At 36.4% G+C, this 23,954-nt stretch overlaps 1 protein-coding gene across 1 annotated transcript; it reads left to right on the top strand.

Annotated features, from left to right (window-relative positions):
* Positions 1–1,745: 1,745 nt before the first annotated feature.
* LOC145998968 (uncharacterized) lies at positions 1,746–23,642 on the top strand. Its single transcript, XM_083135808.1, has 5 exons — positions 1,746–1,810; positions 3,932–4,009; positions 8,708–9,041; positions 16,503–16,624; positions 21,101–23,642. Exons 1-5 carry the CDS (start codon positions 1,796–1,798, stop codon positions 23,456–23,458), a joined length of 2,907 nt encoding a protein of 968 aa, XP_082991934.1. The 5' UTR covers positions 1,746–1,795; the 3' UTR covers positions 23,459–23,642.
* The last annotated feature ends 312 nt before the right edge of the window (positions 23,643–23,954 follow it).

Raw genomic sequence — 23,954 nt, 5'->3', positions numbered from 1 at the left:
GGCCTGTAGCTGGCGAAATGTCCTTGTTTGCAGTTGGCACAAGTGGGTTGTATACATTGATCCTTGTTAGGACAATCAGCAAACAAATGATCTCCTGAGCATTTGACGCATCGGGGTAGGGCGTAACAGTGTGTATGCCTGTGCCCTATGTGCTGGCACGCATGGCACTGCAGAATCTGTTGAAATCGGTATTTTTCAACCGCGATGTGGAATGGGCCAAGCATCTGAAGTTGGTAGATCCGCTGGCTACCGGGAGTTCTCGGTAGCGTCACCAGTACCAGAGGCAGGGTTAGCTTGGTCGGGGATGGAGAAGAGGCTTCCATTTGATTTTCTTCCGTGAGTGGACGAGGTCTAGCTTTAAGTCGTCCAACATCGAACACCCGCATCTTGTGGTGTTTCATCAGGGTGTCGAAGATGTAGTTTGTAGCCAAGTCTTTCGGCAAGTGTCCGATGATTACCTTGGTTTTCTCTGCGGCCAAGAAACCGTAGGTATGTTCTATTTTCTGACGCTTGAGGAAATTCATGATGGTGTTGGATTTGCTGTCGTCGAGTGTATGAATTCTGCAACTTCCCTTGGTGTAGGTGAAGCTGATCCTCTCTGGAAGAAGTGCTGCTAGTTGGCCCGCCAGTGCAGAACCAGTCTGTCGAAAAACTGTGATGCAAGGTGGCTTGCGTGTCGGAGTTGATTTTATTACCGTCTCGTGGTTGGGTGGCGTAGAATGAGGTTGAGTTAGCTCCCTTTTGACAGGTGCATCAAGGCAAGTTGTCTCCATATGGGGTCTAGAATAGCTGTGGTAGCCTCCAGTGTTGAGGCCTGGGCCATCTCTTGGGCAGGCGATGTTGAGTATGGTAGTAGTGGTTCCTGGAAAGGATGGCCTTTGTAGTCGTGGCCAAGAACCAGGCTGAGATCATTGAGGTGTCGTGCTTCCCTTCCTTCCATTTGGCATCGAGCCACCTGAAGTGTGCAGCACTGTCGAACTGGCCGTGTTCATCTAAACAAAACAGGCTGAGAAACTCAAAATGCTGACCAAGGCAGTAATTTATTTTATTATAAAACATAAACTAAACATAACATTTCAACCTTCTAGCAAGGTCTTCATCAGACTCTGCACCAAGTACAAATGTAGCAAGATACAAAAACAGGACGATATATATACACAAACATTACTCCCCTCCAGACTATTAGAAAGTTGTTCTGGAACATTCTAGCAGGTGGCTTTCCCTTGCCAACTGTACTTTCACCTACGTACAGGGTGTGTGTGGGACTGTAAGGGATTTTTTGTTCGAGAAGAGAAAATTGCGATATTTTCAGGACGGAAAGGAAACGTTTGATATTTTCCAGCACTCAGCACAGTACTGTGAAAATATAAAATTGTACACAATGTTTCACCCTACAGTATTTGTTTTTACCTTTTTGGAGTAAAATTGCCATTATTTTGAAATTTCATACACTTTTGAAACGGGTGTTTGAAAGCAAGCGTCATGCTATGTGGTTGAAAACATGGCGGCTGTTCTATCTTGATGTAGCACATTATAAGTTACGGCTTGAGTGAGCGTAAAAACGCCTCCGTCCTGTGGATGGAGTAATTTTTGTTGTTTTTTAAGTATTGGATATAATAAAAAAGGCAAAGGAATAATAAACAAACGAATGCTTGAAACAGTACAGAGAATATTGGAAGTGCTAATTTATATGTAATTTATTATTCAATAAATCAACGTGACCTGTTTCAATGCAATACAAACCAGTGTTTACAACAACAACACTTTTCAGGAGGCAAATTGTAAACAAAAAACAATGATGAAGAGAAAGGTAAATACAAAATATGCTGATTATATATATAGTATTCAAAAATTTATGTGTAGATGTTTTTTACTTTCCATAATATTGGTCGAAACCTTCGTTCATCTATTCTATGCAGACGTTAGTGCTTTCCTGTGCTCTTGATATTACATCAAGAAGATAGATAGTTGTGTATTCAAACTGTAATTTGCATATTTCACTAATCACCAAACATCCGCATTGAGTCAGAAAAGTCCTTGGGGCAACTATTCCGAATGTTTAATGATTTTTTTGCAAGTTGTATAGGAGTATTAGGAATTGCTTTAGAATCCTGGAAACTATTGTGAAAGGAAGTTCGAAGTTTTGGAGAAACCAATTGGCACAGTTAAAGCTTCACCAAATATTATTTACCAGGGAAATTATGATTTGAAAAGTAGCTTATGCGAGCATGCTTTGCAGAGAGCAGCTGTTCATTGTTTACGGTCGCCTAAGACACACAGTTCCAGATTTTCACATGAGGCACAAAGTGGGTTTCTTGCTTGAGACGAGGTATTGCGTGATCAGGTGTTGAAAAAAGCATTTATTGGCGTTACTTTAATACTAAGAGCCCCAATTCTGAACCACCTAACTTACCAAGGGAATCTAGGAATGTTCTATTAATGCTAAGAATCCCAAACCTAACCCACGTAACCTAACAACGAAAGCATTTATGTACATTATACCCCTTCAGGCCCAAGTCCCGATTGTTTAATGGTGAATTAATGAAAGTACGCAGGCATTTTTTACATGTTTCGATTTCTATTTATGCCTATTAACGCATATTTCAAGGTCCTAGTGATTATGTACTGCATATTTTCTGGAGAACGATTTGAAAAGTAGGTTATACTAATATTGTGCTTTATATACAGACAATTAGAAAATGAAACATGTAAAAAGTGCCTGTCTGCATGTACCATGATTAATTTGGAATTGAACAGTTGGAACTTGAACTTTCTTTCGGTGAAGGAACCAAAAACCATTCACGCATAGCCCCAAAAACCATCCACGGTAAGGTTAGGTTCTGTTAGGTTAGGCAAACATAGTGAAAAAATCATTTATCTAGAAAAAAACATGAATTCGTGCTAAAAAAGATTACACAATGAAATAAAAATACATTGACGAACTTCGATAATGCTACAGAAACTGATTTTCGTAAGTAGTTTCTTCTGTAAAAATGAAGAAATCCATTTTCACTAGATCGAAGTGTTACCGGTGATTTTAAAGAAGTACTTATTTCATGTTCTGAAAAAAGATAGCCTTAGATTAGAGGATATTGATGAAAGGGTGTCCATGCCAGACAGAGACTAAACTGAAGACCTTCGATGGCAAGACTGAACATTTCAGCAAATTGTAGGTCTGATGATTCCTCCCTCAGATTTCTAGATTTCTCCCCTACCTAAATATTATGTGTTTTTGGAGCATAGAAATACATATTTATGGAGCTATAGAGAGTTGGAATGTATTCCGAAACAGTACATTTTTCACACAAGAAGAATAAAATTATATTTTCATGGAAATTTTTGTGTTGTTTCATGGCTTGTCATGTAATCTTAACTGAAACCACATTCATGTTACTTGTAATGAGAAACATTACTGAATTTTAGGTGGCTCAGAATAACTATTTATGCAACTTCCTTACCAATTTTTTTTACAGATAAAGCCATTATCTAACAACAAGCTCAAAAATGGAGGTTAAATGTTTTAAATGTTGTAATAATGTGTAAAATGTGTATGTATGGGGGGGGGGACAACTTGGAATACTGTTAACATAATTGTTTCATGTTTTGCTTTTTTATTATGTTGTGCAATCTGCAGTAGGCACAAGTACTTGATGCTCAAATTATTTTTAGAATAGTAATAAAGGAGTATTTTTTAACTTATTAATCTGTCTGCCCTTGCAGTGAATTGGCCAGTGCTGTGAAGTCAAGTGTCCTGCTTCTTTGTGCTTGTTCCTTGATCTATTCATCCTCATCATTGTTATTCACCTAGAGCAGTGTAAAGTAAGAACTACAATACAACCAACTACACATTTTCATTACAAATTCTAGCATTGTACAAGTTTTAAAAATATTACAAAATATTGTATTAACATTCCTGCATCTTATTTTTTAGCAAAAGATTTCTTGGCAAGATTTTAGAGAAGATTTTAAGAAACGTGGTGCATTGATTTTGGGTGCAGTTCCGTTTAATGTAAGTATAAGAATGTGTTCATAATTAAGTAACTTAGAATCATTTGTTGGCATAGAATTATTATATTAGTCCCTTCCCTCATGTACTTTGTGATGGCTAACATTCTATATGATGTAATCTCATTACCTCAATGTACATGAGTGTTTGAGTGCCATTGAATAAGCCTCAGCACACTGTAAAATCAATCTTTTGTATCAAGTTGAATTCATTGTCACGGTTTCCGATTGTTTTATGATTTTTTTCAAATTATCGTAATTATCGTAGAATTTTGGTAATCATTGTCACACGAAATTTTAACCTTCCTTAAAGTAATGACTAATGAGCACTATTTGGATTTAAAAAAAAGTTATTTGTGTTGAAGAAAAACAACTTCAAAATTCCCTCACACAAGCATGTGTGCTTCCCATGGACAATGTATTTTCCATTGACAAGTGACTGTAAGTATTGTAGATTAGTAGGAATTAATGTGGAAGTAAATTGGAACCTTAGTAGATTGCATTTAGGTACTTAATTTGAATGCTAAGAGAAATGATCCTGGCCTGCATAACCTAACTACGAAAGCAAATATGAACAGAATCTTAAGTAATCACTAAAACTCCGCAGTATGTGTTTACAGAAGCAAATCAAAATCGATCCATGTTAAAATTGCATTTGTAGCATGATGAAATTGCAATAAAACAAAAAAAACTTGCACATCACCTATTTTAGAAGGTAATTTATTGAAACCTTTACAAATTTGAAATTAATGTTGAATGTATTTTTTGTTATTACCATCATTGGAAAAGTAATAATAATAACCATATAGTGTATATATTTAATAATTAACTACCACCAATAAAATCCAACCCTAGAGAGGCATGGTTAAGTGTTTATTACTTTTACGATAAATATACATTGGGTTACTAACCTAGCAATTCAAATTAAATCCATTTGCAGTATAAAGCAGAAACGGATAAGAAAATCAAAGAGTAACTGCGAAAGAAAGCAGTGCTGAAACTTTTTTTTTTTTTTTAAAAAAAAAGAAAGCCTCCATGCCAGCTAACTGTAGACCAGGCGAACGAGAACAAGTCTCTGCGCAAGTAGTGACGCGAGACGGCTACATAAGTGAGAGAAACGGGATTGTGTAATGGGCGACAGGAGTTTTCCCAATTTCCTTCTTCACTATGCAGCATTGCAAACTTTTGAACAGGATAATACCAAACGCACATGACAAACGGACCGTATTCTTGTCTCCAGGTCTGTACGTTTGGTTTAAGAATTTCTTAGGGAAATATTAGGGATTAAACTGCAAGAGCAAATTTTGACAAGCCGTGCATTTAGCGTACACACTAAGGTCTGGACCGTACGTTCGTACATGTACAGTTAGGATCGTATGGTTGACAATGCTGCACTTTCACCACTCGATTTTCCTCCTCTGCCGATATGCGTGGCCTTGCTCTACAGTTAGCTGGGACAGGGTATAGTTGTCCTCTTACATAAGCAGATATTATTGTTTTGTCTTTGAAAATGATAAGCAACATATACTGTGTGTGTGCGGTGCCAACTTACAACGCTATCTATTGTTTGATGGCCCGCCAGTCCTCCACCCCTGCCCCATGTTATCGAGGTTTGAGTTAAACTGACGTGTCACATTCGGGAGTCGGAAATAGAGCTGCATTGTTCTTTGACGTGTTGATCGCGAAAGGTGGTGATGATAGGTATTGCCGAATCGCACAAGACGCAATAGTAAGTACGAATATCCGCTGTTTATGTCATTGCTGGTTGCACTTCATTTACGATCTTGACGGTAATGCTAACACATTAGGTGAGGTAGTTGAAGCTGGTGCTGAGTTGAAAGTTTCATTTGTAAGTTCAAGAATACGCCGGAAACAAACACAGCATGACTATAAGGCAAGGGATGAACCCATTTTGGATCCAAAGACAAAGTTTAAAGTGGATTTTTTCTTTTTCATTATTGATGGGACAGTCAATTCTATTCAAGAAAGATTTGAACAACTGAAAGCTCACAGTTCACATTTCTCATTTTTATATAATATAGCTAAATAAAAAACTATTTACACAGGTGCGATTTTAAGAATATGTGAAAATTTGGGGAAAATCTTAACACATGAGGAACACCGAGACATTGATGCCACTGAGTTATGCGAAGGTAACTGAAGGTACTTTCCCACTTAATAGAAGATAGAAGTTGATTCGCCTCCACTTGAAGTGTTGCGCTACATTATTGAACTGAAGGTACTTTCTCACTTAATAGAAGAAGTTGATTCGCCTCCACTTGAAGTGTTGCGCTCATTATTGACAATTGTTTCGCTCCAAATGTAGCCATAGCTTCGAGAATACTGCTTACTCTGCCGGTAGTAGTTGCAAGTGGTGAACGTAGTTTTTCGAAACTGAAGTTTATTAGAACTTTTAAAATATTTATAGTGAATATATATATTTATATATTTTTATTTATCAATAACTTATCTTCTCACATTATGTATTCTTTCATTTTATTATGTTAAAAATTGGTTATAGCATGTGAAATTGCCACGGATGACAAGCTTAGTTGTTCATACATTACATTGTCTTTGTACATATTTTGGGGTGGGAGCGGCAAGAAGTAAAATTGCACGGGGCGGCAAAATTCCTAGGGCTGGGGCTGCATGCAATAGTGGTAATGTGAACTTTAGAGAACAATATTGATAAACTTGTATTAAGGTACAGCTATCACACACTATGCTGTTATGCTATACTTCTGATTGCTACTATACTAATGTCGTACACATCCTATTAACAACCTCTGTGATGGATACTAAAAATTATCAGATAACGTTGGATATACAGGGTAAGTCAAAATGATGGACCCGATTTCAGACATTTATTCTGTGAAATATAATAAACAAATGTTATTGTGAGACATGTGGTAAGAAAGGTAAACTGTCTAAGTTTTTTTCAAACAAATCACAAGTGTTCTATGTGAGCACCTCGCATAACACGGCACACATCAAGCCGATAGTCTATCTCCTGCCAAACCTTGTGTAGCATGTTTCAGTCAATATCAGCAATGGCTGCTGTGATGCAGGCACGCAGGTCAACCAATGTTGTTGGAAGTGGTGGTACGTAAACATGCTCCTTGACAAAACCCCACGTGAAGAAATCACATGGGGTCAAGGGGGGGAACGAGGTGGCCAATGAAGGAGAGGTCGATCCTCCGGAGATTCACAGCCTATCCAACGTTGTTCCAATGCCCCATTGAGATGGTCCTGAACGCTGCCATGGTAATGCACAGGGGCACCATCCAAATGGAGAATGAAATCTGTGCTATCCTCTGCAAGCTGCGGAAGGAGCCATAGTTGCAGCATATCAAGGAAAACAAGTCCTGTCACAGTACGTTCATGGAAGAAAAAGGGCCCATAAGTCTTTTCATGGGAAATGGCACAAAGGGCATTCACTTTGGTAGAATCACGTTCGTGTTCCACAAATTCATGGGGGTTAGCAGTTCCCCAAATCCTTACGTTGTGTCTATTCACTTTCCCTGAAAGGTGAAAAGTTGCTTCATCACTGTAAATTAACCTCTCAGAGAACCCATCCGTTTCCATTAATGCGAGGAAATCAGCAGAAGGATGCGTGCAAAGCATAATCGGTGTCTTTTAACTTGAACTAGTTGCAAGCGGTAGGGTTTCATTTGTAAACGTTTCCGCAGAACCTGCCAGACAGTTTTCTGTGGAAGTTGAAGTTCTCTTGCTGCCCGGTAGGTGGACTTCTGTGGACTCCACACGAAACATGTGCACACTCGTTCCACTGTCTCTTCCCCAGTTGATGGACGGCCAGTCGATTTTCATTTACAGATGCAGCCCGAATCTCTGAAATGTTCATACCACTTACGAATGGCCTTCCCCGTAGGTGGTTCTCTCCGATATTTGATACGGAAATGCTGTTGCACACTAATCACAGACTTGTTCACATAATAATCAAGCACACAGAAAGATCTCTGTTCTCCAGTCAACACCATTTTCCTGCTCGCTGCTTGCTTCTGACTCCTAGCGGTAGAAATTGGAAACACTGCGTGGAAACTAAACTTTGAAAGTTAACCTTTCGAAGCGCATGTCTCACGATAACATATGTTTATTAGATTTCACAGAATAAATTTCTGTAATTGGGTCCATCATTTTGACTTACCCTGTATTTTGTAATGGCACATTTTTGCACCAGAACTGGTAGTTTAATTCTTTGGGTCGTTCCATGTTAAATTAACCAATGGTCTGAACTTCTGACATCTCCGAAATTTATATTTTTTGGTACAGTGGTACTACCAGTAAAGTTGACAAAAAATGCCAAATTTCAGATTGTTTGGGCTCTTAGTTTTTTAGTTATCGACATTCAAAAAACAGAAATTACAAAATTTGACATTTTGAAATTTTTAAACAGCTGTATATCAAAAATTATTTGACCTAGAGAGCTCAAATTGGTGTCATTCACTTCTGCCTTCAATGAGCTTTAATTTGAAATGCAACATGACTGCTATTTGAATTTTGTAATTTTTCAGAAACTCTAAAAAAAATTTGAAGACATCAATTGACTATTTGTGTGCAAAATTTCATAATGGGACGGCAATGGGTTCCTTTGGAAATTTTTATATAGTGTTATTTGTAACCTGTGAATCCTTTCCCTATTCTCAAAGTTGTTCTTGAAAGAACTTGAACTTTTGAATTTCAGGATTCGCCAGCAACTCCAAAATGTTTCATCTGTCAAGAGACGCTGGTCGGCAAAGCCCTTCCTCTCGCAAAAAGCATCATGCCATATTCACGATCAAAAACGATGTCCAAGGTCGGCCAGCTTCTGGGACAGGGTTACTTAATTATTGTCTCTGAGGACGACATGCTATGTCTCCGGTGTACAAATTTAATAAATCAAATGGACAAGTTGGAGTTTGATTTGGAGATCGTGAAGAAACCATTGGTGACTTTTCTGAAGAAGAAGTACAACATAAGCACTAAGCTTTCCAGACAAAGACAACCTTCGCCTCAGCCACCAACTGCAGCCATGCGTGGTATGTGTCATTCAAGTTTATTGCTTTTGATTTGTAGATTGACAGTTTATTTTAGTGTGTTGATGGATGCAGTTGAGGAGTGAGTGTTATTTTGCCATTATTAACCGAACTTTACTTACTTACTCAGATCCTCTTCTACCAAAGGTGTCGAGGTTTTGCAGAGAGCTCTCCATTGGTTACAATCCTCTGCTATCTTCCTTGCTTCATCCCATTTAATGCCTCTTCTGTTTAGGGTCTGCTCAATGTTCTTGTTCCATGTTTGCCATGGTCTTCCTTGGGGCCTCTTTTTTCCTATTCCTCTTGATCTTGCCTCCCATATTTCCTTTGGTATTCTTCCATCCTTCATTCTATTATCATGGCCAAACAATCTCAGTTGTGCCTCGATGACATTTTGTTCCACTGGTTTTGAATTTAGCGTTATCCTGATCGTTTGATTCCTAATTCTATCTCTTCTTGTTTTTCCAACCACTCTTCTTAAATATTTCATTTCCGCTGTCTGTATCTGCCTACTTGTCAGTACCCACGATTCGCTCCCATATAGCATAGTTGGTAAATACGTTGATTTATATATTGCCATTTTTGTTTTCTGGCTGATTTCTTTCTTTCCTAGAAACCCCTGATTGATAGCATAATATAGTTTGTTTGTGTTTTCTATTCTTGTATTTAATTCTCCATCTATTCTTCCATTGGTGTTGATGGTGATTTCGAGGTATTAACCTTTTACTGTATGGTATCATGGTGCTGATTACGAAATGGATGTGCTTTTTGGACCTTCATACTCTTATGTTTGGGTGGAAACTCTGACACAGGTCTAGAGCAAGCCTGGGAAATTCACATTGATGAAACTTGGCAAACAACAGGTGGCTCTGCATTCGCAGTTAACCATGCCATCAGCTGCAGCTGTAGCTGTCAGCAGCAGCAGAGAACACACTTCGCATGCAGATACTCAAAGTTAGCAAATGTAGCAAGAACAACTCCGCATGTTACTTTGCCAGACAAGACATGAACATTTGTTGTAATATAGGGCTTCTGCCTTGCAAGTTTCAACAAGGCACATAAGTACTTTTGTGTCAGGTCATCATGTGTCTCTTCTGTACCTACCACGTTAATTTGGCCATAGCATTTTACGAGTAATTGGGAGGCTGCTCGTAAAGAAACTAAAATTGGATTGGAAGGCACCAATTCATTTACCATGGGCTGCGACTACGTTTGACTGCATCCAAGCAGATAAGGACTTATAAAGGTACATGCATAAGTGAACTGTTTGATGTGATGAAGAGACAGTTTGTTGACCATGTTGATCAAATTGAATGTTATGTTTTGGCAAAAGAGAGTTGAGTACTAAAATTGCATTTACCCTGCAATTTGTTCGTTGGTTCGGCAACTAAGTAGCACTCAAAATTCAATGTCCCAAGTGATAAAACTTAACCCAATTGTGTACGTCCTTTTGTTAATGAGTAAGATAGAAAATGAAAGATTGAATTTTCCCTCATTTTTGACTCTTCACGTGCTTAAAGTTATAAACTTTGTCTCTCGTCGTTATTACCCTTAAGTGTTTTAAAATAAACATATTTGACAAAAGTAGAGTGAGAAAGCAGGAATGCTTGCGTCGTTAACCTCACTATTTACAGTTACATTGTCGTCATTAATATTAATAGTTCTACTATGATTGTGACTGCACAACAATATATAAAAATTTAATTCCTATCAGTGAACTGTTGTTATTCCAATTAATGTGACATACATAGATGGAATTTCAATACACTTTCATCACAATGACCAAGAGAAGTGCATTTGTATAAATGCACTCTGTGATACTAGAAAAAACAAATCTTTTATTTTTCTTTAAATCAGGATTTGAGTACTGTTGAATAATATTTATAGCAGTTTTCTAAAATACTGATATATATGGTATTTTTTTCCCCTAATGATCTAATTATGCTGTACTTTAATATTTTAACCCATCACTTTAACTAATAACTAAGTAATATTAGAAATATAGTACACAAACGAAAGACTGACAAATTTAAACATTTTGTATTAGATTCGATTAGATAGTGATATTTTTTTTTATTATTTTCAATTTGCAATAGCACTCCTTGATGTATACATCGAAATGTGAATGATTTATTTTTTGGAGATTATTTGTTTAGAATGGAAAATATTGTGACATGTTTGTTTTATTGGTACTGAGAAAGTAAAATTGAAGTACCATACACTAGTTTAGGTGTAAAAACAGTGTAGATGTGTTTCCTTTTTTGAAAGCTGTCATTTTGGACCAATCAATGTGGCTTTCTCAAGGAGTTCTATGAAATGATACATAAGATATTGAAAATTGTTAAAACTATGGTAGGTAATTTTTATTTTCTTGTAGTTTACGGTTATTACAAGCATAATGAAACAGTTTTTCTTTGTGACGTTTCAGGAGAACACACGCTTCTTTCATCAGACATTTATTTTCATTTTGACTAAAGATACAGTTATAACAATGGTTAGTATTTTTTTAAACAAAAAGAATCCCTTATATAATGGATGTTGTCAATGTTACATTGTTGTAATATAGCAACTTAATTTTTATTTTTAAAAAATACACACTAGTGTCCAAAAGTTAAACATAACTAAGACATGAGAAAATATTTTATTAATGAAGTGTATGAATATAGTAAAAATTAATGAAAATGTTATCTAGTATACAATACAGGAGAATACATGAAAGTAGCAACTGTATTTTATTGCAAAGACACACATGCAAAAAATAACAAAATTTGAAGAGCACAACCTCAACAAAAAGTATAGAGGTACCCCTAACAGCCACGCATTGACATGGAATGCTCCTACAGGGCTCTATGGCTAGCTGGTGCAGAGCTCTGGAATTGTCTTGATGGAAAGTTGGCGGGCTGCAATTTGTCTCCCTAAAACATCCCAGGCATGCTCTATAGGGTTCATGTCTGAAGACCTTACTGGCCAGTCCATGCAGCCAAGAAACTTTCCACGTGCATTTTCGTCCATGACAATAAAGACTCGACCGGCTGCACCACCAGAAAGTCACACATGTTGTTGATGTACCTCGTCTCCATACCTCTCTGTAGTAACAGTACTTCCAGTATGCAACTCCATACATCCATTGAACATGATGCCTGTCCACACCAATATTCCACCACCACCAAACTGATGTTCCTGGGACTAAATCGTGTTCTCGGTTCTCTCGAGAGGAGTGTGCAACAGGAATCATTTTGGAAGTAGAATCTGGACTCATCTGTGAAGAGCACATTCTTCCATTCATTCAGGGTCCAATTTTGATGGTGCTGACTCCACTACTAGACGTCTGGCATAGAGACCAGCTGTCCCGAGTCTCCAGTACACAGTTGTACTGCAGGCATTGTTCCTCTTGAATGACCTTGTACTGGACTAAAATGAACGTATCCTGTGTCTTGGAACTGTCGCTAAAGCCTGTAAATGACACTTTGTGGCATATTCAGTGCTGTTGAGACTTCAGTCTGTGTTTGACCTGTTTCGGGCATCCAATGATTCTTCCCTTTAAAGAAGGGTCCGACTGACGTCTTTGTGCCATGCTCTTTCTGAACAGTGCACATTTTACCAAGAGATTGTCCTCCGATCACAGTGAGCATTCAATACAGAATGAAGTACCCTTGGTCTGATACACTGTGTTTTGTTTACCTTTCAATCATGGAGCTATTTGACGCTGGCAGTAGTCTTGCCTATGCATGTAAACTGAGTTACACTCCTTGATAAATATATACAGTGATTGTGAAACTGTACCCCTACCACTTTTCTAGTTTTCTAATTATGCTTAACTTTTGGACACTAGGAAACAGTGTGTTTTTTGACCTATGTTTGTATGTTTTCTTTCCATTAAAAAAATTACTTATTCAAATTTTAACACTTTTTAATGTACCACATTTTAATTCTTGGAAATAATTGAAGAAAGCTTCTGAAATGGTTCCGAGATGACAGAGTTTTAAAAAGGAAACCATGTGTGAGTACGGTGTTTTTACATCCTAATTATGAAGACATCTAGAGAGTATGCACTAAATGACCAGAATCATATGGAGGTAATGTGAAAATTCATATTTCTGGGTGCACAATATCTGGTGGTTGAGAGAACATAAATATTTTTTTACCTTACTAACATCCATTCTTAAATTGTAGTTGTTCTATCGAAATAGGCAATGTCACACAACCAAATAACAAACCAACTGATGACAATTATGGGACCCTTCTATTGAGCATTTCTTGCAAAATACTTCAAATAATAAACAAAACTTTGCAGAAATTCTAATTTTTAATGTGCACAAGTGATTTTCAAGCTGTCTCAAAAATAGAAAGATCGTTATTATTTAGCAGGCATGTTTTGACCTCATGATCTGGTAGTGGCTTATTGTTGTATCATGAGTATAGCATATACATATATTTTACTATTATTGTGAATATTTAGTTTTAAAAAGTATGAGTATAACGTGATGTCTAGCAAGCAATATAATACAGTATGAACATATTGTGGTTCACAGTGGTTTGTTTTAATGTTGGCAGAGAGTAACAGCTGATTTGTTGAAGAAGTAGAATTGCTTGCAATATAAGAAGATTGCGCTGCATGAAGGTAAGTATTTTATAGATTTTTGAGTAATGTTTAAGAAAAATATTGGAGTTCTCTTACTTTTTACTCAGTTATTACTTCAAACCATTAGGCAGTCAGAGGAGGGAATGTTTAATTACAGATAGTTCAAAGAAATAATGTTGTTTGTTATTTGGTTGTTTAATATTGCTTATTTTTACCATCTAGATTTCCATATTAATGAGAGTACTACCTGTGACATTGAAATATGCACGATTACTCAGGATTCAAACCTACAAACTTGACTTTTATTTATTCCAGATATTGTACTTTGCTTGTAGTAGAATAAAATAAACCAATAAGATGAGAAAGGATAATTGGGAAAAGTATTAAGTGCAACACTGTGCTTGAATAAGAGAGGAATAAAATTGCAAATTAGAAGAAAGAATCTGTTATTGTAATAGTTTGTCTTAGTGTAGTTTGATTATTTTTGCCCTTCACAAGGTATTTTCTACCACATCACCATGGTTCCATTAGCTGAAAAATTGCCACACAATTTTTAAACTTTCCATTGTACGTATTAAGAGCAGGGTTGCTACGTGACTGGAAAACCTGGAAAACAGGGAAAAGTCAGGGAATTTGGTTGGTCAGGGAAAAGTCAGGGAATAGTCATGGAATTTTGCATATTTTCTGGAATTTACGTGCATTTTGGAGTTGCAGGAGAACCAGTTACAAAATGAATGAACTGTTCATTTCCACTTCCGAATTCGGTTCTTGTGATTCCAGTCCCCCCAAAAGATTCAGTTCAGAAACTTGTTTCTCTCGTCATTATGACTTCTAGTCTGTTACGTACAAAATTATGGTTCCTTCGTATTTCAATTCTATATTTATTCACTCTTGGATCCGTTCATTTTGCGACTCGTTTTTGTGAACCTGTTCAAGACCGGAATTTGGAGAGGCGTGAGATTTTTCCTTAGAGAACAAGCTACTCAAGACGAAACCTACGCACCAGCCATCCTCAGAATTTCTTGCGGAAAAAATGTTCCTTTAGCTTTGTGTGTGGTGAGGAAATTTTCTTTCTTCAAGAACACACCTGTTCGGACAGTTCATTGGTTTTGGATCTGCAATAAAGCTTGAAGAGCTGGACGGGTGTGGATGCCAAGTAAAAACAAAGGGACTTGCTACTTCGTTCCCCCCGTGAACCCGTTCTGTGAATTTGAATCTGTTTGCGACCCGTTCAGAAGCAACCTGATCAACTAGTTCATTTGCTCGTTGTCGTAGTTTTTACATTGCAGAGATGTGTTACACCCGAGAAATTAGTGATTTTATGCAGTATCAGTGACGTCATTATTCGAATATGCACGTGTTTTGTGCATGTAGAACGAATTATTTTTTAAAAACTGGTGCAAAATAGAGGAATTAAACGTAAGCTGGTCACACATCGTGGTTAGGTTTGGAATGTTGGTTTCATGCCGGTAGTAATTTTACGTATTGTTTGCGTGTAGAATGAAATTATGCTGAAAAGTGGTGAAAATGAACCCAAGTTCCTTTTGTTTTATTACGATTTCATCATGCTACAAATGCAACTTTTACATGGTTTGATTTTGATTTATGTCTGTTAACACATACTGCAGAGTTTTAGCGATTACTTAAGATTTTGTGAATATATGCTTTTGTGGTTATGTTAGGAATGTCAGGTTTGGTTGTCTTAGAATTAAAATAAAGACCCTGAATGCACTCTACTAAGGTTCCGATTTATTTCTACATTCATTCCCACTAGTTTACGATACTTACTGTCGCTTGTCAACCGGAGAATACCTTGTCCGTGGGAAGCGTGTATGATTGAGTAAGGTCATTTTGAAGTTTTTTTTCAACATAAATAACTTTTTTCGAATCCAAATAGTTCTCATTATTTTAAGGAAGGTTCAAATTTCGTGTCACAACGATTGCCAAAATTCTATGATAATTAGTCTTCCTGCTAGGAAAATTTGAAAAAAAAATCATAAAACATTCGGAACTGTTACCTTTTAAAAGACAGATTTCGATGTTTTCCGTAATATAAAATTGGTTCCAGCATGTGGAAAACTCAAATAATGGAGATATTTGATTCCAAAGTGTGGCCCGCGTATATATTTTTTTAGGTGTATGGTTGGTCACCGGCCCCATTCAAGTTCTGAATTTCCGTAATATGTACTATTTTTAAAAAATTAAAAAATATAATCATTAAACTTATTGCATATTTTCCAAAGGTACATAACCTAATTTTCTGTTGTTTCTCATTTGTATTGATATAGGCTAATTGAGGTTGTATACAGGTTACATTGTAAAGCTTTGATATATGCCACGTTTTTTTATTGATTTTTTACACCACCTTAATTGTAATGACTTCGTGAAAATGGGGAAGCACAATAGTTATTTATTTTTTAATTGAATAGTATTATATTATTCACTTGGTAAATTTTCAGCTAATAACTGTGTATATTCATATTCATAATAATTAACATGCCTGCATATTTAATTGAAAAACTTGAGGTTCAAAAGCAAAAATCATGACGACAAACATGTCTGGAAAAATTTTATTTCTGGTCTGGAAAACCTGGAAAAGTCAGGGAATTCCATAATCAAAAAATCGTAGCTACCCTGTAAGAGACAGGTGTTCCCATTGGGAAGAAAAGTTGTAATAAAGCATAGCATATCATTAAATATTGTTTGGATAATTATAAAATACATACGTACCAGGAATGTAATCAATTTCCAAGCATGTATATAAGCAGAAAATTAGGTTTGAATGACCTTTTTAATTGCGGAGTTTGCATGCTTTGTTGAAAAAATTAGATATAAGAATGAGCATACAGAGAATTGGTGTACAATGGTTGGTGTCTTTGCAGAGAAGTTGGCAGGAAAAGAGGAAAATGGTCTAAAATCTGTGTTAGGACAAATAACATCATTGTCAGGAGGCACGGAAGCAAGGGAAATCCCCCGTGATAAGGAAGGAGGAACCTCTGTCAGTGTAAGTCAATCTTTTTTTAAGAATTTTTTAGCTTGAAGGGTGATGTTTGTGTGTGATTGTGGTGTGATTCATGTAATCCATTTTAATTATGGAAAATTGTATTGATTAGACTCTGTGACACATGGTGCTGCTTATGCAACCACAATTAGCGAGAGTGTTAGGTGTTCAGCTCATGATCTCATCTCTAAATGTTCTGTTTGAGTGAACATTTCATTGTGTTTCATAATGTATTCTCTTCCTCGTGATTATCCTTATCAGGCAGAGAAGTGGTACTATTGGTGATCCCCACTTAAGAGTACAGTGTGGGTCTTATGGTGACTGTTAACTCAGTGTGCAACAGAAGACACTTCCACCACACATTGAACATTTGCTGTAGTACACACCGAAACAAAAGTTAGTGACTCACCTTTACTGTTTATTATGAGACTGAAAATTCCACGACAAATCGGTGACATTAAGAGACATTAGTTTAAAAGCAACGAAGGGGAACTAATAAAATAATCATGGAGATTTGAATCCTCAGACTACTACTAACTTTCATCCTATTTATTGCCTCATCATAGCTTCAAGAACGGCTCAAAACAAGAAAGTGCAAAGATGCAATAAACCAGTCAATGCCCAGGGAAGCCTATTTATGAACTTTTGCCTGTCCCCTTCCCTCTTCCCAACACATTTGCAGTGAGTGGTAGCAACCAAGAGGCTGTTATATTTAGCTCCCCAAGTCACAGAAAACACTAGAAACTGGGGATGGGTCAATATGAAATTTTGGCCGATACCGATAAAGTACCGATATAAAATTTACCGATACCGATAACCGATATTCTATCGATCCCATATAAAATTAGAAATAGTCCTTGAAGAACCTGAAAGGTTCATTGACCTCCTTAATAAATGTGTGTTTCAAGGTGACTGCAGTGCAAAAGAAGTTGCATATTTAGACATTTACTGTTTTAGAAAGTAGGACATGGAGATTATCCATAAAAATTACAACAAAATGGCAGAATTTTGCACTAAATTATCAGATATTTATCGACATATCGGATCGGTAAAATAATCGGTAATTTTACCGTTTAAACCAATACACCGATATGCCTATATCGGCCGATACCGATAGAGTACCGATTAATCGGTCCCATCCCTACTAGAAACAAATGTACTTGTGAAATGATCTGAATTGTATGAGAAAGTGTAGAAAGAAATGACATTACATTCTCCATACTTAGTGCATATTCATTCTTTTCTCTTCAAATGTTAACGACTTTGCTTTCTGACAAAACCACTGTTATTTGAGGATGGTGGTCTCAAATGTAAAAGCCCCTAAGGCCCCATACTGAACTTTTTAGTAGGGATCACCTAGGTAACCAAGACACAACAAATGCTACAATTTCCACTTCGATTTCTGCTACTCCTCATGCATTTAATTTTTATTTCTGGTGCAGAAGTTTATTTTTCTTTTACATAAAATACTTCAAGTATATTAAACAATCATTGTCAGATGAAGTAGAAACATGGATGCAAAAATGATATGTGCCAGAAGATAAAAAGAAGTGTTTACATGGGTTTACCATAAGTCATGATGACACTCAGTAATGTGTTAATGATTTGACATGCTTTGGGAAGAAAACTTCCTTCTGCACTATTTAATGTTATAAACAACAGATTCTTTCTGTTTACATTTCATAAACTTCCCATTGATATCAGAGATTCCAGTATTGTGAATAGTGATTCAAAAAATTTTGAAATTCATAGTTCTGGTTTATTTTATTTTCATTTAGTCTGGATAAGTTTTCTATGTTCTTAAAGGTTCGTATAACCACTTTTTATAGATGCAAACAATGAACCCATGCAACCAAAAGCAAAGTTTCCCTATCAAGATATCAAAACATTGAAATTTCATTAAAAAAAGGTCTGAATTTTCTGAATATGAATTTGTTTTGTTTGTTTATTTGCATGTAGGTATTTAAAATATAAATTTTTCAACATTATTTTTTTCCAAAATGATGCATTTTATTTGATATTCTAATCAGTTTGCCAGCTAGCAAAATATTTTGGTAAACTCATTAAAAATAATGGAGAACCCAATAACAGTATATTCTCTACCCAGGTAATATAGAAATATTCCTATTTGGCAATTCTATGGAATTGTACCCATCTTTTATTCAACTCTTGTGTTTCATCAAAACAAGGATACCCTACAAAATTTTCTACCCAATAACATTCAGGTCAGCAACTGGTATTTTAGTGTGTTATGAAGACAGTGTTTACCCAGGTGAAGTGACACTGATCTGCAACAGATATTGGTATCCACCAGAGGCGCAACCACAAATTTTTGTTGGGGGGGGGCAAGTTTCAGGATAATTGTACCAATAATAATAATAATAATAGTGGTGGTAGTAGTAGCCTAGTAGTACCAAAGACGTTATTGTCCTCATAAATTACACAAGAAGGGGTAGAAGTCGGTGCTAAAGCATTTGTTTGAAACAAACGATTTGAAATATTTTTTCAACACCGTCAATTTCACATTAGCTAATAATGGAAAACAAGCACACAAACTGTATTTCTGAATGGCAGAAAATGGATGATAAATGCATTCCAAAGGTAATTCTTTTTGTACATATAACATGTATAACTTTCATGTACAACATATGTTTTACCCATATGCAACATGGAGCAACATAAAATAAGAAAATACATTTGCAACATGCTAACACTAAATTGTGCATGTATTCAAAGTTTATCCAATACATATATACAACACACATTATTTAAAAACATTACATTATAGAAAACAAATACATTGCGAGTGAAGTGAGCTAGAAAATTTTTAGATACATTTTTTGCAATTGAAAACGATATTGATTTAATAGGGAGCAAATAATTTCACTGGATGCAATGGCATTCTCTATTTTACAGCTTTTTTCATTTAAATTGCCCTGTGCCCATGGCCGACTTCTGCTGCCCCCAAGCTACGGGCTTGATCTTGATGAGACTGAGAAAAGCAGGCATTGCGAGCAAAGCGATAAAGAAAATTTTACGAAATGTATTTTTATTTGCATGAAATTTGAAATCGAGGAGAATAATTGTTCCCGGTGCCTTTAGCCGTCAATGTTTGCCCCTAATAAAGCGCAAATAATATCACAGGGTGGCATGGCATTCTCTCTTTCACAACTATTTTGCATTTAGATCATTCAGCACCCATGGCTGACTCCCGCCGCTCCCTAGCTACAGGTCTGAAACGTAACGAGACTGAAAAAAGTAGGCATTGCGAGCGAAGCGAGCTAGAAAATTTTACGAAATGTATTTTTATTTGCATAAAATTTGAAATTGAGGGGAGTAATTCCTCCTCTGTGCCCCCTGCAGGTGTCCTTAGCCACCAATATTTTCCCCCCTAGAATTGACTTAACACACAGTTCACACAGTTTGCTTGTCAATGACTCCGAGACTTTTTTTCACTGTGCAAAGGCATCACACACTGATTTCCACGCAACAATCACATTCTACGAACAACAGCTGGAATATTCTATGGTCAGTACATGGCCTTTACTCCAAAATAATTTAGGGAAAAAAAGCAAGTCATTTTATTAAAAAATACGTGAATTAGAAACAAATTACTTTCAGATTTTTCGTACAAAAGTCGCACACGTCACCATGGAATCACCCTTCAGGATGAATTCAATGCCTTTCCTGAAGAAAGCACTTTATGAAGTGCTGAATTGTTACCATCATAGTGTAAATTCTGCTTGTGGTTAAGAATGGTACATTGTTTTCTACCCCATTTTGAATACTTTGTGTACTGAGGTCGTTTCTAGATTGGAATTATGAATTACTTCCTTGGGATAGAAAACAGTGTTTTTATACATAAATGCCAGCTCGGTGGCTCAATGTATTCTCACCACCAAAGTTTCCAGGTTTAAATTCTGGCATGGGCACTTTTCATTAATGTCCTTTCATCTAATCATTGCTCATCTTCATCATCGCGATTAGCCAAAAGTGGCGGAAAAGTGACATTAACACTTTAACTGCCAAGTGATACACAACTTGCAGGAAGCATAAATTGTTCTTATACACATCTCCTTTGAAAATAAATGTGTGTATGAAATTACTGTGTTACTACAGGGTACATATAATTGTTACACACACTCATCTTCGCGAAGTAAAATAAACCAAATCAATCAATTAATCATTATACTCATGGCTTAAGAAGAAATTTAAGAAAGTTTGTTACACAGCCCGTGTGCATAATAATTATACACACCATCAAAACAGCTCCAGCCTCCCACAAGCAAATGCAAAATTCAGCCTGACAGTTAGTGTTAAATAACAAAAATACACAATATACACATAAATGATGTGTATATGATATGTATATGATATGATATGTATATGATATATAACAAATTGAAATTTCCATCTATATTGCTTGTCAGAACTTTTGAATGTAACTTATTAAGTACTATCCTTTTATTTTATTTGTAGGTCAATAAAAGAGGAAGTGCTGGTGGCCAGTTTCCGTCAATGAGCTCTCTGGTGTCTGTATCAGATGGAAATGTGAGTACAGCTAACAGCAGATCACTAGCAAAGAGACAAAGTGTTTGCCTATACAAATGTGTTCATTGTACTTTCCAAAGTGACTACCTAATCGATGTCAAACAACACATATATTCATGTGCAGGTGTTAAGACCTACATGCATCGGAAGAATAGTGAAGGTTTAGCTACTCAAAAGCAACGTTTGAGCAAAGTGAAGGAAAGCAAATTTTTGGTGGTAGGAGACAAAAACAATGTTGACTCCAATAATATTTTATCTTTTGTAAATGATCATCAATATACTTTAGAAGACAAAAGTGTATTTGAGTGTAACATCTGCAAATTTCACACTTCAGACAAGACAGTGTTTGGAGATCACTGTAGGGAGCACATTGAATTTAAAAACTTCGTGTGTAAAGTGTGCAACAAGAGATTTGAGAAAAAGTATTCGCTCAATAATCACATGAAGATTCATAAAACTTCCAAAGTGTTAAAATGTGGAGTGTGCTTTAATGTCTTCTCGAAGGGCAGTGATTTAATTAAGCATTTGCAGGAACATTCAAAATTATCCACACCAAAAGTGGCTACTGGTGAAGTTGTTGAAGGTTCTGAAGTAAATGTGGACAATCATTGTTTATCCGTGGTTACCGAAAATGAAGTTACCAGAGTACAAAAGTTGAGTGGTGATTATAACGAACCTCAGGTTAGAAATTGCAATGAAATTATAAACGAGGACACGCTCATTGATTATGAGGTTATCATAATGGGAATGCCTTCTTCTGATACACAGCCTCATGAGTTACAATTTCAGTGTAAGAATTGCATGTATGTTACAGATAACAAGCTTGATTTGGTGATTCACTGTCAGAGGCATCATGCAACAAAAAAATATCACTGTAATATTTGTAAGAAAAAGTTTCTGTTTAAAAATTACCTTACTGTTCATACGATGCAATTCCACAATGAGCAATATGCATGGAAGGGTGGCCCTGGTTTGGAAGGTGAAAGTAAAAATGGTAGCAGTAGGAAAGAAAAAGTATATGCATGTGCTCTGTGTTATTTGAAATCTAGTTCAAGGCAGCAGTTGCTTCTTCATTTCAAAGAACATAAGTCAAATGGCTTTTATAACTGTAGCACATGTAGGAAAAAATATAAATTTGCTGCAAACTTGATCAAACATAGGAACAAATGTAGTCCAAAAGAAAAAATAGAGTGCATTGAATGCAAGAAAGTATTCCTGAATTCTACTCAGTTAAAAAATCACCGAAAGGTTTTTCACAGGGACCCATTTTGCTCCACGTGTAACAAAGAGATCACAAATCCAATCCGTTTGAAGAAACATGAAGCAAGACACGAGAAAGGTGTTGCAGAAGCAGAGATGTGTCACATTTGCGGACAGATTTACAAAACAAGAAATGGGTTTTTGTCTCACATGGCTAGACATACTGGGAAATTCAAATACCATTGCTCACACTGTAAAAAGGGATTTCCTATCAGAGGTCGACTGGTGGAGCACTTGTCTACGCACACAAAGGAGACTAGGTTCACATGCAACATCTGTGATAAAAAGTTTTATTATAGAAGCACCTACTGGGCACACAGGAGACAGCATGATGATCCATACCCATACACATGTGACATTTGTGGACAGAAATTTCGGTATGCACACCATCGAGTAAACCACAGACGAAGACACACAGGTGATCGCCCTTACAAATGCATGTTCTGTTCTTCTAGATTCAATACAACTTCATCATTGACAATCCACATGATGAAACATACAGGGAAGTATCCTTACAACTGCAAAATTTGCAAGAAGGGGTTCAGTACTCGTGAGAAAATAACCAGGCATGAAAAGACACATAAACTCATTCCTCAGTCACAAGAGAAAAACAGCGTACCTGAGCAGGAAACTGAAAATCAAGCCAATGTGCCCTCAGAAGATATGTTACTGCTGGGTGCAAATGCCAATACTTTCTGTGATTCCAGCATGAAATGCAACATGGTGTTAATTGAAGATGAAACAATGACGGTAACACAGACACCAGCAGATTATCAAGTGTCAGTGGTAGACAATGCTTCAGTGTGTGTCTTAACTGAAATGAATCCAAATATAGCTGAATTGGCTGTACAGCATGAAACAGTTGTCACTAGCGAAAGGAACAATGAAGTTGTATTTGAGTTGAACCAGAAAATTGGTGAAGAAAATTTAATATTTGTCACTGCAGATCAGGACACAGATATGGAAGTCTTAATTGATGGCAGTGACCAAACAATGTCTGTAGAATCAGTTAATAAATCCTCATGATCACAGAAGTTTTGCCATAGGCTTGGTCAGGTAATACAGTGATACTTATTGCAAGAAAATATTGTACATTTATAAAAAGATTTTGCCTACAACATGAACTGTTTTATCATGTTATGTTAAGAAACTGTCAATAGATTGTAAGGGTTCATCAAATTGTAAATAAAATTATAGATGTCATTACAAATATATTGACAGGTTATCTGCCTAAAAACTAAGAGAAGAGACAGTTGATACATAAATAAATGGATATGTCATTGTACTGTTATTAGTAAAACTGTAATACAAATAACTGTATTTACTTATTTATTTATTATGGTGACAGCAGAGAACTTAGTTCCCACTCAGGACTATGTTGCGTTATTGCTTGGTGAGCTTCCAGTGTGTGTTGTTTTGCTGCAAGCTTCTACATGCATGGTCGTCACCTGTTTGAGTGTGGTGCTATTGCTATTCATTGGTAGTACTACCTGTTGGAGTAGACCCATCAAGATATGGTGTG

Source organism: Lepisma saccharinum, chromosome 14, assembly GCF_977018435.1.
Source record: "Lepisma saccharinum chromosome 14, izLepSacc3.1, whole genome shotgun sequence".
In the NCBI taxonomy this organism is placed as follows: Eukaryota; Metazoa; Arthropoda; class Insecta; order Zygentoma; family Lepismatidae; genus Lepisma; species Lepisma saccharinum.
The sequence above is the reverse complement of the archived record's forward strand: the minus strand, read 5'-3'. Positions and strand labels throughout refer to the sequence as shown.